At 44.0% G+C, this 12,791-nt stretch overlaps 1 protein-coding gene across 8 annotated transcripts in view; it reads right to left on the bottom strand.

Annotated features, from left to right (window-relative positions):
- IQCK (IQ motif containing K) overlaps nt 1–12,791 on the bottom strand; it is a 138,004-nt gene that overhangs the window by 124,675 nt on the left and 538 nt on the right. For 5 of the 8 annotated variants that reach the window (XM_007987030.3, XM_073015212.1, XM_073015213.1 and 2 more), the window contains exon 2: nt 1,242–1,306. The exons of the other annotated variants lie outside the window; for them this stretch is intronic. In XM_007987030.3, the coding sequence (XP_007985221.2) occupies nt 1,242–1,306 (65 nt within the window). The remainder of the gene's footprint in view (nt 1–1,241; nt 1,307–12,791) is intronic. 8 annotated transcript variants of the gene reach the window in all.

Below are 12,791 nucleotides of genomic sequence, written 5' to 3'. Positions count from 1 at the left end.
TATATATCGTACTGATTCTGTCTCTCTGGAGAACCCTAATATACCAGCTATATAGAAAAATCCACTCGGGACCATTGTACATTTTAAATAAACAATCAAATCTCTTTATACAGGTCAAGAAGATCATAGCACAAAAGACAAAGATCAACATCTATTGTCAGAACAGCTGACCCTGGAAGAAGCACAGAGAATTCAGGGAAGAGAACTGTGATTTGTATCGGCAGAGAAATCTGAAAAAGAATTGCATCCATGAAGCAAAAACAGGATGTTAGGAGAAAAAGAACAATCACAGAATAAAGTTTTTAGACACAATGTCTCTGTCACAGGCAGCTGCAGTGATGAAAGTTACGAGAAGTCGAGAAACAGGTTTTGATTCCATGCGTGTTACTGTGCTCAAGTCCCTTCATCTCTCAGAGCCTTGCTTTTTTAAAAATTCAAACTCCATCAAGCTCCTATCTAATTCCAAGGTAGACTTCATGAGCGCCTCTCTTCCCTGCTGCCCTGTCATTAGCCCTCTCTCCTTAGCACAGTCTTCATCTTGTCTACCCTGGCATGCAGAGAAACTTGGTCTATCTGCAACTGTCCCTCACATGGACATGGTATTAGATCCACTGCAAAGGCTCTTCTCATCCAGGATCTCATGTGAGCACTACAGAAGTCCCGTTAGTTAGTTAAGGATTATCTGTCCCATTTAATAAACACAGAAATCTGGCTGGGCGCAGTGGCTCACGTCTGTAATCCCAACACTTTGGGAGCCCGAGGCAGGCAGATCACTTGAAGTCAGGAGTTTGAGACCAGCCTGGACAACATGATGAAACCCCATCTCAAAAAAAAATCCCAGGCACGGTGGCGGGTGCCTGTAGTCCCAGCTACTAAGGTTGCAGTGAGCTGAGATTGTGCCACTGCACTCCAACCTGGGCGACAGGGCAAGAGCCTGTCTCAAAAAATAGATTAGATAGATAGATAGATAGATAGATAGATAGATAGATAGATAGATAGACAGACAAATAGATAGATAGACAGATAGATGCTGAAACTAACGCTCAAAGAGGTTGTGTGATGCCCTCTAAGTCACACTGTTAGTATTAGAGCTGGGGTTGGCCCCAAGTTTCTGGTTCTCGCTCCAATGCCTTCCCTTTTCCACCTCCTGAACTCAGTGACACTGTGTGACATTCACAGGCCATCAGTGCTATTCTCATTTAAGAGCTTCTTGCTTAGGTTGAGGCCTGGGTAATACTTACAGTAATCACAGGTTCCTGCTTGACTTTATATCCTTCCGGAAAGGGAGGCTGCTCAGCTTCATACTCTAAAGGAAAGGGGGAAAAAATCCTCAATTCCATACTTCACTGCAGTTTCTGATGTAATTTCCTTTTCTCTGAGTAAAACATTCTTAAATTTATTTTGGCTGGTGGTGTACAGAAATGAAAAAACAACTGGCCATAACAGGTTAACATTTAATGTAATTTAAAGTTAACGTTTAATGGTATTTAAAATCAGCAAGAGGCTGGGTGTGGTGGTTCACACCTGTAATTCCAGCACTTTGGGAGGCTGAGGCGGGTGGATCACCAGGTCAGGAGATCGAGACCATCCTGGCGAACATGATGAAACCCCGTCTGTACTGAAAATACAAAAAAACTAGCTGGGCGTGGTGGCAGGTGCCTGTAGTCCCAGCTTCTAGAGAGGCTGAGGCAGGAGAATGGCGTTAACCCGGGAGGCAGCGGAGCTTTCAGTGAGTGGAGATCACGCCACTGTACTCCAGCCTGGGTGACAGAGCGAGACTCCATCTCAAAAAAAAAAAAAAAAAAAAAAAGGCTTTATATAAGAGTCTGAGACTCTTTTTCTTAGAGGACACAACTTCAGATTTTGCCAACATGATGGAAACTATTAGGAATTAAGGGAGGAAGAGAACACAGAGGTTGGTTAAGGGAAGACACTGAGAGCACGTGCAGAAGAGAGGCTAACGGCCGGGCACGATGGCTCACGCCTGTAATCCCAGCATTTTGGGAGGCCAAGGAGGGTGGATCACTAGGTCAGGAGTTTGAGATCAGCCTAATCAACAGCCTAACCCATCTCTACTAAAAATACAAAAATTAGCCAGGCGCGGTGGCTCACGCCTGTAATCCCAGCACTTTGGGAGGCTACGGCGGGTGAATCACCTGAGGCCAGGAGTTCGAGATCAGTCTGACCAACATGGTGAAACCCGGTCTCTACTAAAAACACAAAAATTAGCTGGGCATAGTGGCGTGCACCTGTAATCCCAGTTACCTGGGAGGCTGAGGCAGAAGAATTGCTTGAACCCAGGAGGTGGCAGTGAGCTGAGCTCGCACCACTGCACTCCAGTCTGAACAACGGGGTGAGACTCTGTCTCAAAAAAAAAAAAAAAAAAAATTAGCCAGGTGTGGTGCCAGGTACCTGTAATCCCAGCTACTCAGGAGGCTGAGGCAGGAGAATCACCTGAACCCTGGGGGCAGAGGTTTCAGTGAGTGACAGAGCGAGATTCTGTTTCAAAAAAAAAAACAGTCCACATAAGTTCTACAGGGTTGCAACAACTATGACTGACAGAGGAACAGAAAATGCTCATGGCCAGTATTAGTTACATCCCTAAAGTTACATCCCTAAATTTTGATAAAAATATTTCTGGAAAGGTCAATGTTGTCAAGGCAATTGCACAGTCACTTACAGTCATGAGGAAAAATTAATTTGTGGGCAAGATGGTATTGAGGGCATACAGTCGTATGGACACAAGTTTTATATCATTACCTAGTTACTTATCAGATAGTACAGCATTTCCTCCACTTCTCAACATATATATATTTTTTTAACTCCTAAGCATCAGGCTGGGGACAAGAATGTCAGGTTGCAGGTTAAAAGCAATTTATTTCTCAATACCAACTGTATTTGTTTTCTATTATTGTGTAACAAATTAGCACAAATCATTAACATAAAGGAACGCATATTTATTATCTCACAATTCCCTTGAGTCAGGAGTCCAAAAATGGATCAGGGTTTTATCAGGCTGAATTCAAGGTATCAGCCAAAGATGTGATCTCTGAGGGTTGGGATACTTTTCCAAGCTCATTGGTTGTTCGCAGAATTTCGGTTTTGATAGAATTTTAGTTTCTTGGCCGGGCATGGTGGCTCAGACCTGTAATCCCAGCACTTTGGGAGACCAAGGTGGGTGGATCACTTGAGGCCAGGAGTTTGAGACCAGAATGGTCAACATGGTGAAACCCCATCTCTACTAAAAATACAAAAATTAGCTGGATGTGATGGTTGGCACCTGTAATCCCAGCTACTTGAGAGGCTGAGGCACAAGAATTACTTGAACCCGGGTGGTGGAGGTTGCAGTGAGCCAAGATCTCACCATTGCACTCCAGCCTGGGTGACAGAGCCAGACTCCATCTCAAAAAAATAAAAAAGAATTTTAGTTTCTTGTGGTTGAGGTCTGAGGTCCTTGCTATCTTATGGGTGTCAGCTGGGGACCCTCTCAGCTCTTAGAAGGCACTCTCAGGTTCTTGCCATGGGTGATGCACAACTTGGTTGCTGCTACTTAAAGGGCAGCAGGAGAATCTCTTCTGCTTGAATCTGACTTCTGACTTCTTTTAAAGGCTCACCTGATTAGGTCAGGCCCAGCTACAATAATCTCCCTATATTAAAGTCAGTTGATTAAAAGCTTTAACCATATCTGGAAAATCTTCTGAGAGCCATATCTAGGTTAGCGTTTGATTGAATAACTGAGGTGTGTTCACAAGGTGGCAAGAAACTTGGGGGCTATCTTAGAATTCTGCCTACCACACCAGCCCCAGCTCTACCATTTTTTTTCCCTCTCCGGCAAGCATGTAAATTCACCCTTCTTGCCCAGCTGCCTTGGGAACCACTGATATAGTGTGAAACTGTTTATTTGGGCTTAAAATGTATACATTTATACTGCTGTCTGATTACAAAAGCAAGACATACTTATTGAAAGAAAATTTCAAATAACACAGGGATGTCTTATGTAGAGTGTAAAAGTCACACTTAGTCCTACTGCAATCCTAAAACCATTGTTAGATATGGCATAGATCCAACCAAACCTTTTTTTTTTTTTTTTTTTTTTGGCGGGGGGGTGGGGGCGGCGACAAAGTGTCGCTCTGTTGCCCAGGCTGGAGTGCAGTGGCGCAATCTTGGCTCACTGCAACCTCTGCTTCCTGGGTTCAAGCAATTCTCCTGCCTCAGTTTCCTGAGTAGCTGGGACTACAGGCACATTCTGCCATGCCAGACAAATTTTTAGTATTTTAGTAGAGATGGGGTTTCACCGGGTTGCCCAGGCTGGTCTTGAACTCCTGAGCTCAGGCAATCTGCCCACCTTGGCCTCCCAGTGGTAGGATTCCAATGTATTTACTAATATATGTATATAATACACAATACATTTGTTTACTTTCAATTTCCCAGGCTAGGTCAAATTGCCCATGCATAGAACCACATAACACTGTGTCCTTTTTCTTCACAACACATATTAGTTTGTGCCTTATTTGAAATTTATAAAAATTAGTGACTTTCTTGTTTTTTTTCTTTTTTTTTTTTTCTAGACCGAGTCTTGCTCTGTTGCCCAGGCTGGAGTGCAGTGGTGTGATCTCTGCTTACTGCAACCTCCGCCTCCCAGCTTCAAGCGATTCTCCTTCCTCAGCCTCCCAAGTAGCTGGGATTACAGGCACCCACCATCATGCCCGGCTAATTTTTGTATTTTTGTAGAGATGGGGTTTCACCATGTTGGCCAGGCTGGTCTCAAACTCATGACCTCAACTGATCTGCCCACCTTGGCCTCCCAAAGTGCTGGAATTACAGGCTTCAGCCACCACACCTGGCATTAATGACTATCTTTTCTAATAGATTATATGTTTTGTGAGGGAGCACCGGGATCTGTTCTCTCACCATTACTTCCCCACAGAACACTGGATGAATGAATGAATGAATGAATAGATGAACAGAACCAACCATATCGTAAGTTACTTTTGATGCCTTATTCATTCTTTTATATTTATTGCAAGCCCATTACCTGCTATGAACCATTCTATGTGTTAAATATGAGGCTCCTTTCAATGTTGCTACATACATGATGTACCACATTTATTTAACCATTATACTCTTAATGGACATTTGGGTTGTTTCCATTATTTTATTATTATAAACAACGTTTCAATGAACATTTTTATACAAATATCATTGATCTGCAGAGAAGTGTTTTGGTAGGATCCTTAGATGTGGAATTTTTTCTGCCAAAGGAAAAAATAATTTAAAATTTGGGCCAAATTGCCAAACTTTTCTCCAAAAAGTTTACAGTCACTTGTACTCCCAATAGTGACACTGCCTGTTTCTCTAGAGTATAATCAATCTTATACATTAAAAATTTTTCAACACCTGTAAAAGAAAAAAAATGGTATTTTATTTTTATTTGCATTTCTTTATTACTTGCTATCATATTTTTTCCAGTGAAATCTCTCAGGAGTTCACTTAAATTTGATGGAAAAAATACAAATTTCTTCATCATATGATCACAAAAGACATATAGTTGAAATGATTATGTAGAAGTATGAAGTATGGGAAAATACTTTAGCTTCAAGACAATCTGATGCGTTACTCTAAACCTCTGTAATGTTTAAGAGAATCTAACATATTTGAGAATGTCAGTTTTCCCTGGGGTTTCAATCTGAAATATGATTACAGACTGATGCTTTTACATTGAAAGGCATAAAAGAATTTAACTTTGTAGAGTACTGGACTACTTAAAACAACTTGATTTACCGTAGTTTAATTAATTCAATTTCCAAGAGTTGTTTTGGTGCTTAGAAGTGTGCTTATCTGCTCTGTTCTGCATTAGAAATGCTTAAGAAAATCAGGGGCCCAGGCATGGATTACAGGCTCACACCTGTAATCCTAACACTTTGGGAAGCCAAGGTGGGCAGATTGTTGGAGCCTAGGAGTTCAAGACCAGCCCGGGCAACATGGCGAAACCCTGTCTCTACAACAAATATAAAAATTAGCTGGGTGCGGTGGCACACGCCTGTAATCCCAGCTACTTGGGAGGCTTAGGTGGGAGGATCACCTGAGCCTGGGAGCTGAGGCTGTAGTAAGCCACAGTCACACCATTGCACTCCAGCCTGGGCGACAGCCTGTCTCAAAAAAATAAAAATTAAAAAAAAAATTTTTTTTAATCAGTTATATTAAATGTATAAATGTTTACAATCTTTCAATCACCAAAGCTTATAAATGGCATTAGGGGAATTTAATGTTATATGCATATTAAATGAACATTATGAACAAGTGAAAGTGGTTGTTCGTTTTAGGCAACAAAGGCAACATTTTAGGAGAGGGAGAGCAGAAGGAGCTTGGAAACTTGTTGGCAGAGTGGAGCCCTTGTACCACAAATGAACCCTCTCCCCTCAACTTCTGGGATGTGAGAATAATTAAACGTCTTTGTTTAGGCCATTATGAGTTGGGCTTTCTGCTATTTGCAGCTGAACATGTTCCTGATAGAAACAATTAAAATGTAGCACTGACTGGTGGCCAGGCGCGGTGGATCACGCCTGTAATCCCAGCACTTTGGGAGGTCAAGGCGGGTGGATCACAAGGTCAGGAGATCGAGACCATCCTGGCTAACACAATGAAACCCCGTCTCAACTAAAAATACAAAAACAAAATCAGCCGGGCGTGGTGGCGGGCACCTGTAGTCCTAGCTACTCAGGAGGCTGAGGCAGGAGAATGGAGTAAACCCCGGAGGTGGAGCTTGCAGTGAGCTGAGATCGCACCACTGCGTTCCAGCCTGGGTGACAGAGCCAGACTCCGACTCAAACAACAACAACAACAACAACAAAAATGTATCATTGACCCACAGTAGCTTATTAGAAGGGGATGGAACAAGAAGGTGACGCTGGGAGTGAATGAGATGAACATTTGAGAGGCATATACTATAGTGGGAGGTTGTACCAGGTTGCTGGAGAGCCAGATGAACAGGGCAGAGGAGCTTATGTTCCAGAGAGGGGATGAATGATAAACCAAGGGTTATGAGAAGTGAAAGTACTGCTGTAGAGGGCTTCAACCACAGCCTAGAGGAGCGGAAAGAAGAGGCTTTGAAATTGGCCTGAGGAATTACAGAAGGCTTTTCAGAAGAGGGGCCACATGGATTGAGTCTAGAGAGATAAATGAGAAGGCAGGGATGTTCCAGGAAGAGACAAAGCTTGTGGAAAGGCACGGAGGAATAGTATGGTGCATTGGAGGAATAGTTTTGTGTGACTCCAAGTACACAACACAACAATGGTACTGAAGTGCTTGTTTAAAATCCAGAACTCAAGGACTCACCCCCAAGGAGTCTGGCCCATCAGGCCAGGAAGGGAAGCCAAGGAAAATGCATTTTTTTTTTTTTTTTAAATGGAGTCTCACTCTGTTGCCCAGGCTGGAGTGCAATGGCATGATCTTGGCTTAGTGCAACCTCCTCCTCCCAGGTTCAAGCGATTCTCCTGCCTCAGCCTCCTGAGTAGCTGGAACTATAGGCACACACTGCTACACCTGGCTAATTTTTTTATTTTTATTTTTATTTTAGTAGAGATGGGGTTTCACCATGTTGGCCAGGCTGGTCTCGAACTCCTGAGTTCAGGCAATCCAGCCCCTTCCATCTCCTGAAGTGCTAGGATTATAGGCTTGAGCCACCATGCCCAGCCAGGAAGCTGCATTTTAACATGTATCCAGGAGATTTTGATGTAGGTGCTCCCAGTCCATGCTTCAAAAACACGCTGGTGTCTTGTTCAAGGATTTGAACCTGAGAGTCAAAACAGACTTGAGTTTGAAGCTGACCCTGCCACTTACTTTGGGCAAGTTTCCTAATCTTTCTAAGCCTCAATTTCCTCATCTGTTGCTATGAGGCTTAAATGAGAAGTAATGCACCTAGCATAATGCCTGGCACATAAATAGCAGCTCAATAAATGGTTGCCATTAGGATGATTTGGGTGAATGGTATGTTATGAACTAAGAAAAGTAAACAGAGATGGGATGTTAAGAAGCTTAAGGGTTAAGCTAAGGAGTTTATTACGTAAGCTATGAAAATCATCAGAGGTCACAGCATGATGCGATTAAATTTGAATTTTAGAGAGGTTCCTACGATAGCCAGTGGGATATGGTGTGGAAGGAGGCCTGCCTCAATTAAGAAGCCACAGCAGCAATCCAAGCAGGGGGTCGTAAGGGCCTGATCTAAGACAGCAGACAAGAAGATTGGCGGGGGTGGGGAGTGGGGGCAGGGTGGGGATGGTAGGAGATATTAAACAGGTAGAATCTATAAGGACTGGCAAATGAGAGTGTGGGGCTGTGGAAAGTGAAAAGGAAGCAGGCCGGGTGCAGTGGCTCACACCTGTAATCCCAGGACTTTGGGAGGCTGAGGCAGGTGTATCACCTGAGGTCAGGAGTTCGAGACCAGCCTGGCCAACATGGTGAGACACCATCTCCACTAAACACACAAAAACTAGCCAGGCATGGTGGCGAGTGCTACTAGGGAGGCTGAGGTGGGGGAATTGCTTGAACCCGGGAGGTGGAAGTTGCAGTGAGCAGAGATCGCACCACTGTACTCCAGCCTGGGCAACAGAGCGAGACTCTGTCTCAAGGAAGAAAAAAAAAAAGGCTGGACTGGGCAGCTGAGTGAACAATGGTAACATTCTGGAGATGGAGATAAGTTGTTGACGTCTAAAACAGTGCCTGCACTCATGCCTGGCCCAGCACTGAAAACAGTTCCCAGCCCTGGTAGATACAAGTTGACTCAACGCTTAAGAACAATTTCTTCAGAGAAATGAGGAAGAAGCTGGTCTGCCCTGGGTTGATAAGGGAATGAGAATGAAAGTGGTGTGGACAAGAACAAGAGCAGTGTGTTCTTTCCAGAAGCTTGCTGAGAGCGGAGGAGAGACTGATAGGAGCTGGAAGAGGATATAGGGTCAAGGTGGAGGTTTCTTCCGGAGATGACAGGCCAGGGGTGTTTGGAGGAAAAAGCTAGTAGAGAAGTTAAAGGCATAGTAGAGGAGGTGAGCGACAGAGCAGGATGCTGGAATAGCAAGGGGATGGTAAGCAGAGGTGGAGAGCTGGGCGGCGAGTAGCGGGCTGAGAGCTTCTTCCACGTGTACAGATGGGTGTTAGCGAACTCCCTCCCCACTCCTGAGTGCCTGACTCTTCTCAGTGAATGCCTCCTATGTTAAGAGGTATCACAGAACATTTCAGGAGGTGTTGGAAACTTGGACTAGTAGAACCAGGCAACGGGAGAAGGCACTGAGAGATGCTGATTGCTGAGCAGTGCCGAGAGCCAGTTGGGGTCATCTTTCTTCAGCTGGCTCCATGGCTGCGCTGGAGAAACAAGTATTGATTCACAACTGATCCATGTCGGTATCTGGCAGGTGAAATGAAAGACCAGATTTTACAACAGGATCGGGGACTGAGGCCAGAGTGCTTGATTGATTAAGTGATGAACCAATGACAGTAGTGAGGATGCTATCACAGCATAACAAAATAGGAAACTGTAAGGCCGGGCATGGTGGCTCACGCCTGTAATCCCAGCACTTAGGGAAGACGAGGGTGGCAGACTACTTGAGGTCAGGCCTGGCCAACATGGCAAAACCCCATCTCTACAAAAAATTAGCCAGGCATGGTGGCGGGCGCCTGTAATCCCAGCTACTCCGGAGGCTGAGGCAGAAGAATTGCTTGAATCTGGGAGGCAGAGGTTGCAGTGAGCTGAGATTGTGCCACTGCATCCAGCCTGGGCGACAGAGCCAGATTTCATCTCAAAAAAAAAAAAAAAAAAGTAAAGTGTTAAGCCTAACATCCTTTGACTGTCTTGATTAAAACCATGAACACAGCAAGTCACAAACTACTGTAAGACTTGATTAGAAGTGTTGGCAGGGAAGAAGTTTATTAACACTAACACAAGTGCTTTTTAGAATACAAAACTCAGTTGTCACTGGAAAGATGAGGGCAAAAACTGAAGAATATTTACAAATAAGTTATAGTGGTGAGCATGCACATACATACAAAAGAGCACTAGTCAGGTTGGTTAAGGTCTGTGTAAGTTATTTACCGACTTTGCATTTTGTCTTCATGAAATTGAGTTTCTGGCAGGTCTGTTTGCTATGATAATTTGTCTCTTAAATGGAGATTATCTTAATAGAATGTAGTACTTAACCTCAAAGATAGGATTACTACAAAGCCTGTTTTTTCATGTTTGTTGTGAGAAACTGAATTTACTATATGTTATAGAAAACTGCATTTGTTAGATGTTTAAGAATTGGGTTCAGCCCGTCTCTACTAAAAAAAAAATACAAAAAACTAGCCGGGCGCGGTGGCGGGCGCCTGTAGTCCCAGCTACTCGGGAGGCTGAGGCAGGAGAATGGCGTGAACCCGGGAGGCGGAGCTTGCAGTGAGCTGAGATCGCGCCACTGCACTCCAGCCTGGGCGACAGAGCGAGACTCCGTCTCAAAAAAAAAAAAAAAAAGAATTGGGTTTATCCATCTAGGTTATAATAATCATCACAGTGCCCATGTGTATAGTTGGCCAATGTTGACCTTGACCTCATTGAATTTTTTTTTTTTTTCCAGACGGAGTCTCACTCTGTTGCCCAGGCTGGAGTCCAGTGGCACGATCTCAGGTCACTGCAACCTCCGCCTCTCAGGTTCAAGCGATTCTTCTGTCTCAGCCTCCCGAGTAGCTGGGATTACCCACCACCACGCCCGACTTATTTTTTGTATTTTTAGTAGAGACAGGGTTTCACCATGTTGGCCAGGCTGGTCTCCAATTCCTGACCTCAGGTGATCCACCCGCCTCGGCCTCCCAAAGTGCTGGGATTACAGGCGTGAGCCACCATGCCTGACCTCATTCTTTAACTCTATCATTTTATAAGTGGCATCAATTCACTTGCTTTTCAGAGAACACCAAAACCCTTTGTCTTTGCTTTCTCTCTAGAGGCCTATTTGACCAAAATAAACTCAGTGTGTAAATCACAACACAAGGCATGTTTCTTTGTCAACAATAATGAACATTTATTGACTACTTTTTAAATGCCAGGCACTGTGCTAAGCACCTTTTCATATATTCTTACCTGGTCCTCACAACAGCCCTGTGAGGTAGGTACAACAATTATCTGTCTTTTACAGATGAGGCTGAGTAACTTTTCCAACAATCCTCTAGTAAACTGTATCATAAGGCACTGTTTGGCTTGGAGAAGTGAAAGCTCTGGGGGAAAGACAGCCATAATAACTACCGTCAAATATCTGAGTAGACTCTTTGAGGTGGAGTGATTAGCTCCCTGAATCATAGCACCAAGAGGGAAGGACCTAGGGGTGAAAGTGACAAAGAGAACATCCAAAATGAAAGGGATTTTTCCAGCACGATGTAAGGTTGGAGAAGGAATTTAAGTACTGAATGAGGTTGAAATAGACAACTTTTGAGGGCATCTATCAACTTAGTCTACTATTCTCTTCCTTCTCTGTATTCTCTCCACTTCTTTCAAGTCATCACATATACTGGTACATTCATTCTTTTTTCCATTCAATAAACATTTACTGATCTGCGCTATCCAATACAGTAGCCACTATCCAAATGTGGCTATTTAAATTTATTAAAATTAACTTCGGGCTAAGCCCGGTGGCTCACGCCTGTAATCCTAGCACTTTGGGAGGCCAAGGCGGGTAGATCACCTGAGGTCAGGAGTTCGAGACCAGCCTGGCCAAAATGGTGAAACCCCTTCTTTATAAAAATAAAAAAATTAGCTGGGCATGATGGCGGGTGCCTGTAACCCCAGCTACTCAGGAGGCTGAGGCGGGAGAATTGCTTGAATCCGGGAGGTGGAGGCTGCAGTGAACCCAGACAGTACCACTGCACTCCAGCCCGGGCAACAGAGCAACACTCTGTCTCAAAAAAAAAAAAAAAAAAAAAAAAAAAAAAAAAAAAAAAAAATTAGGTCCAACAAGAAATTCAGTTCCTCAATTGCACTAACCACATTTCAAATGTTAAATAACCACCTTTTTTTTTTTTTTTTTTTGAGACAGAGTCTCGCTCTGTCGCCCAGGCTGGAGTGCAGTGGCGCGATCTCGGCTCACTGCAACCTCTACCTCCCCGGTTCAAGCGATTCCCCTGCCTCAGCCTCCCCAGTAGCTGGGATTACAGGCGCACACCACCACGCCCGGATAATTTTTTTTTTTTTTTTGTATTTTTAGTAGAGGCGGGGTTTCACCGCGCCGTTTCAGGCAGCTTAGGTAGTGATGGTGGCCACATGAATTAAAAATCTGAGTCTTTGACCTTGAGGAGCTCATGGTCTAGTGGAGAAAAAAAAAAACCACCACCAGCCAACATTATTCATTAAGAACTAGCGCTTACGCAGCTCCTTCTGTAAATCGAGCAGTTTTTGTTTCTTTTCCCAATAAGCCTTTTGCACTCCTAAAATCACGCTGTTTACTAAGCACTTTTTGTGACTATCTGGTTCCATCTTCCTAACACCATCGAAATAGGTGTCATTATTATGCCCACTTTGCAGACAGGGTAACAAGTTAAATAATTTGCCCAACCTAAGTAACGAATACTGAGAAGGGCCACAAAGGAAGATGTGCTCAACTCCGTTTGGGGAGGTTAAGGAAGGTTTGAAGCAAGAAGGGACTAAAACTTACCGTTTGTCCACACCATGGTTACTGAACGTGTGGGCCGCCGACTACCTACTTCAGGATTACCTGGGGTGCTCTTTTTTAAAAAGTGTAGATTCCCTGCATCCCAAGTTGAAGCTCTGTGGGCAGGGCCTG

This window comes from Chlorocebus sabaeus, chromosome 5, assembly GCF_047675955.1.
Source record: "Chlorocebus sabaeus isolate Y175 chromosome 5, mChlSab1.0.hap1, whole genome shotgun sequence".
In the NCBI taxonomy this organism is placed as follows: Eukaryota; Metazoa; Chordata; class Mammalia; order Primates; family Cercopithecidae; genus Chlorocebus; species Chlorocebus sabaeus.
Note: the sequence above shows the minus strand (reverse complement) of the source record. Positions and strands in the feature narration are given on the sequence as shown.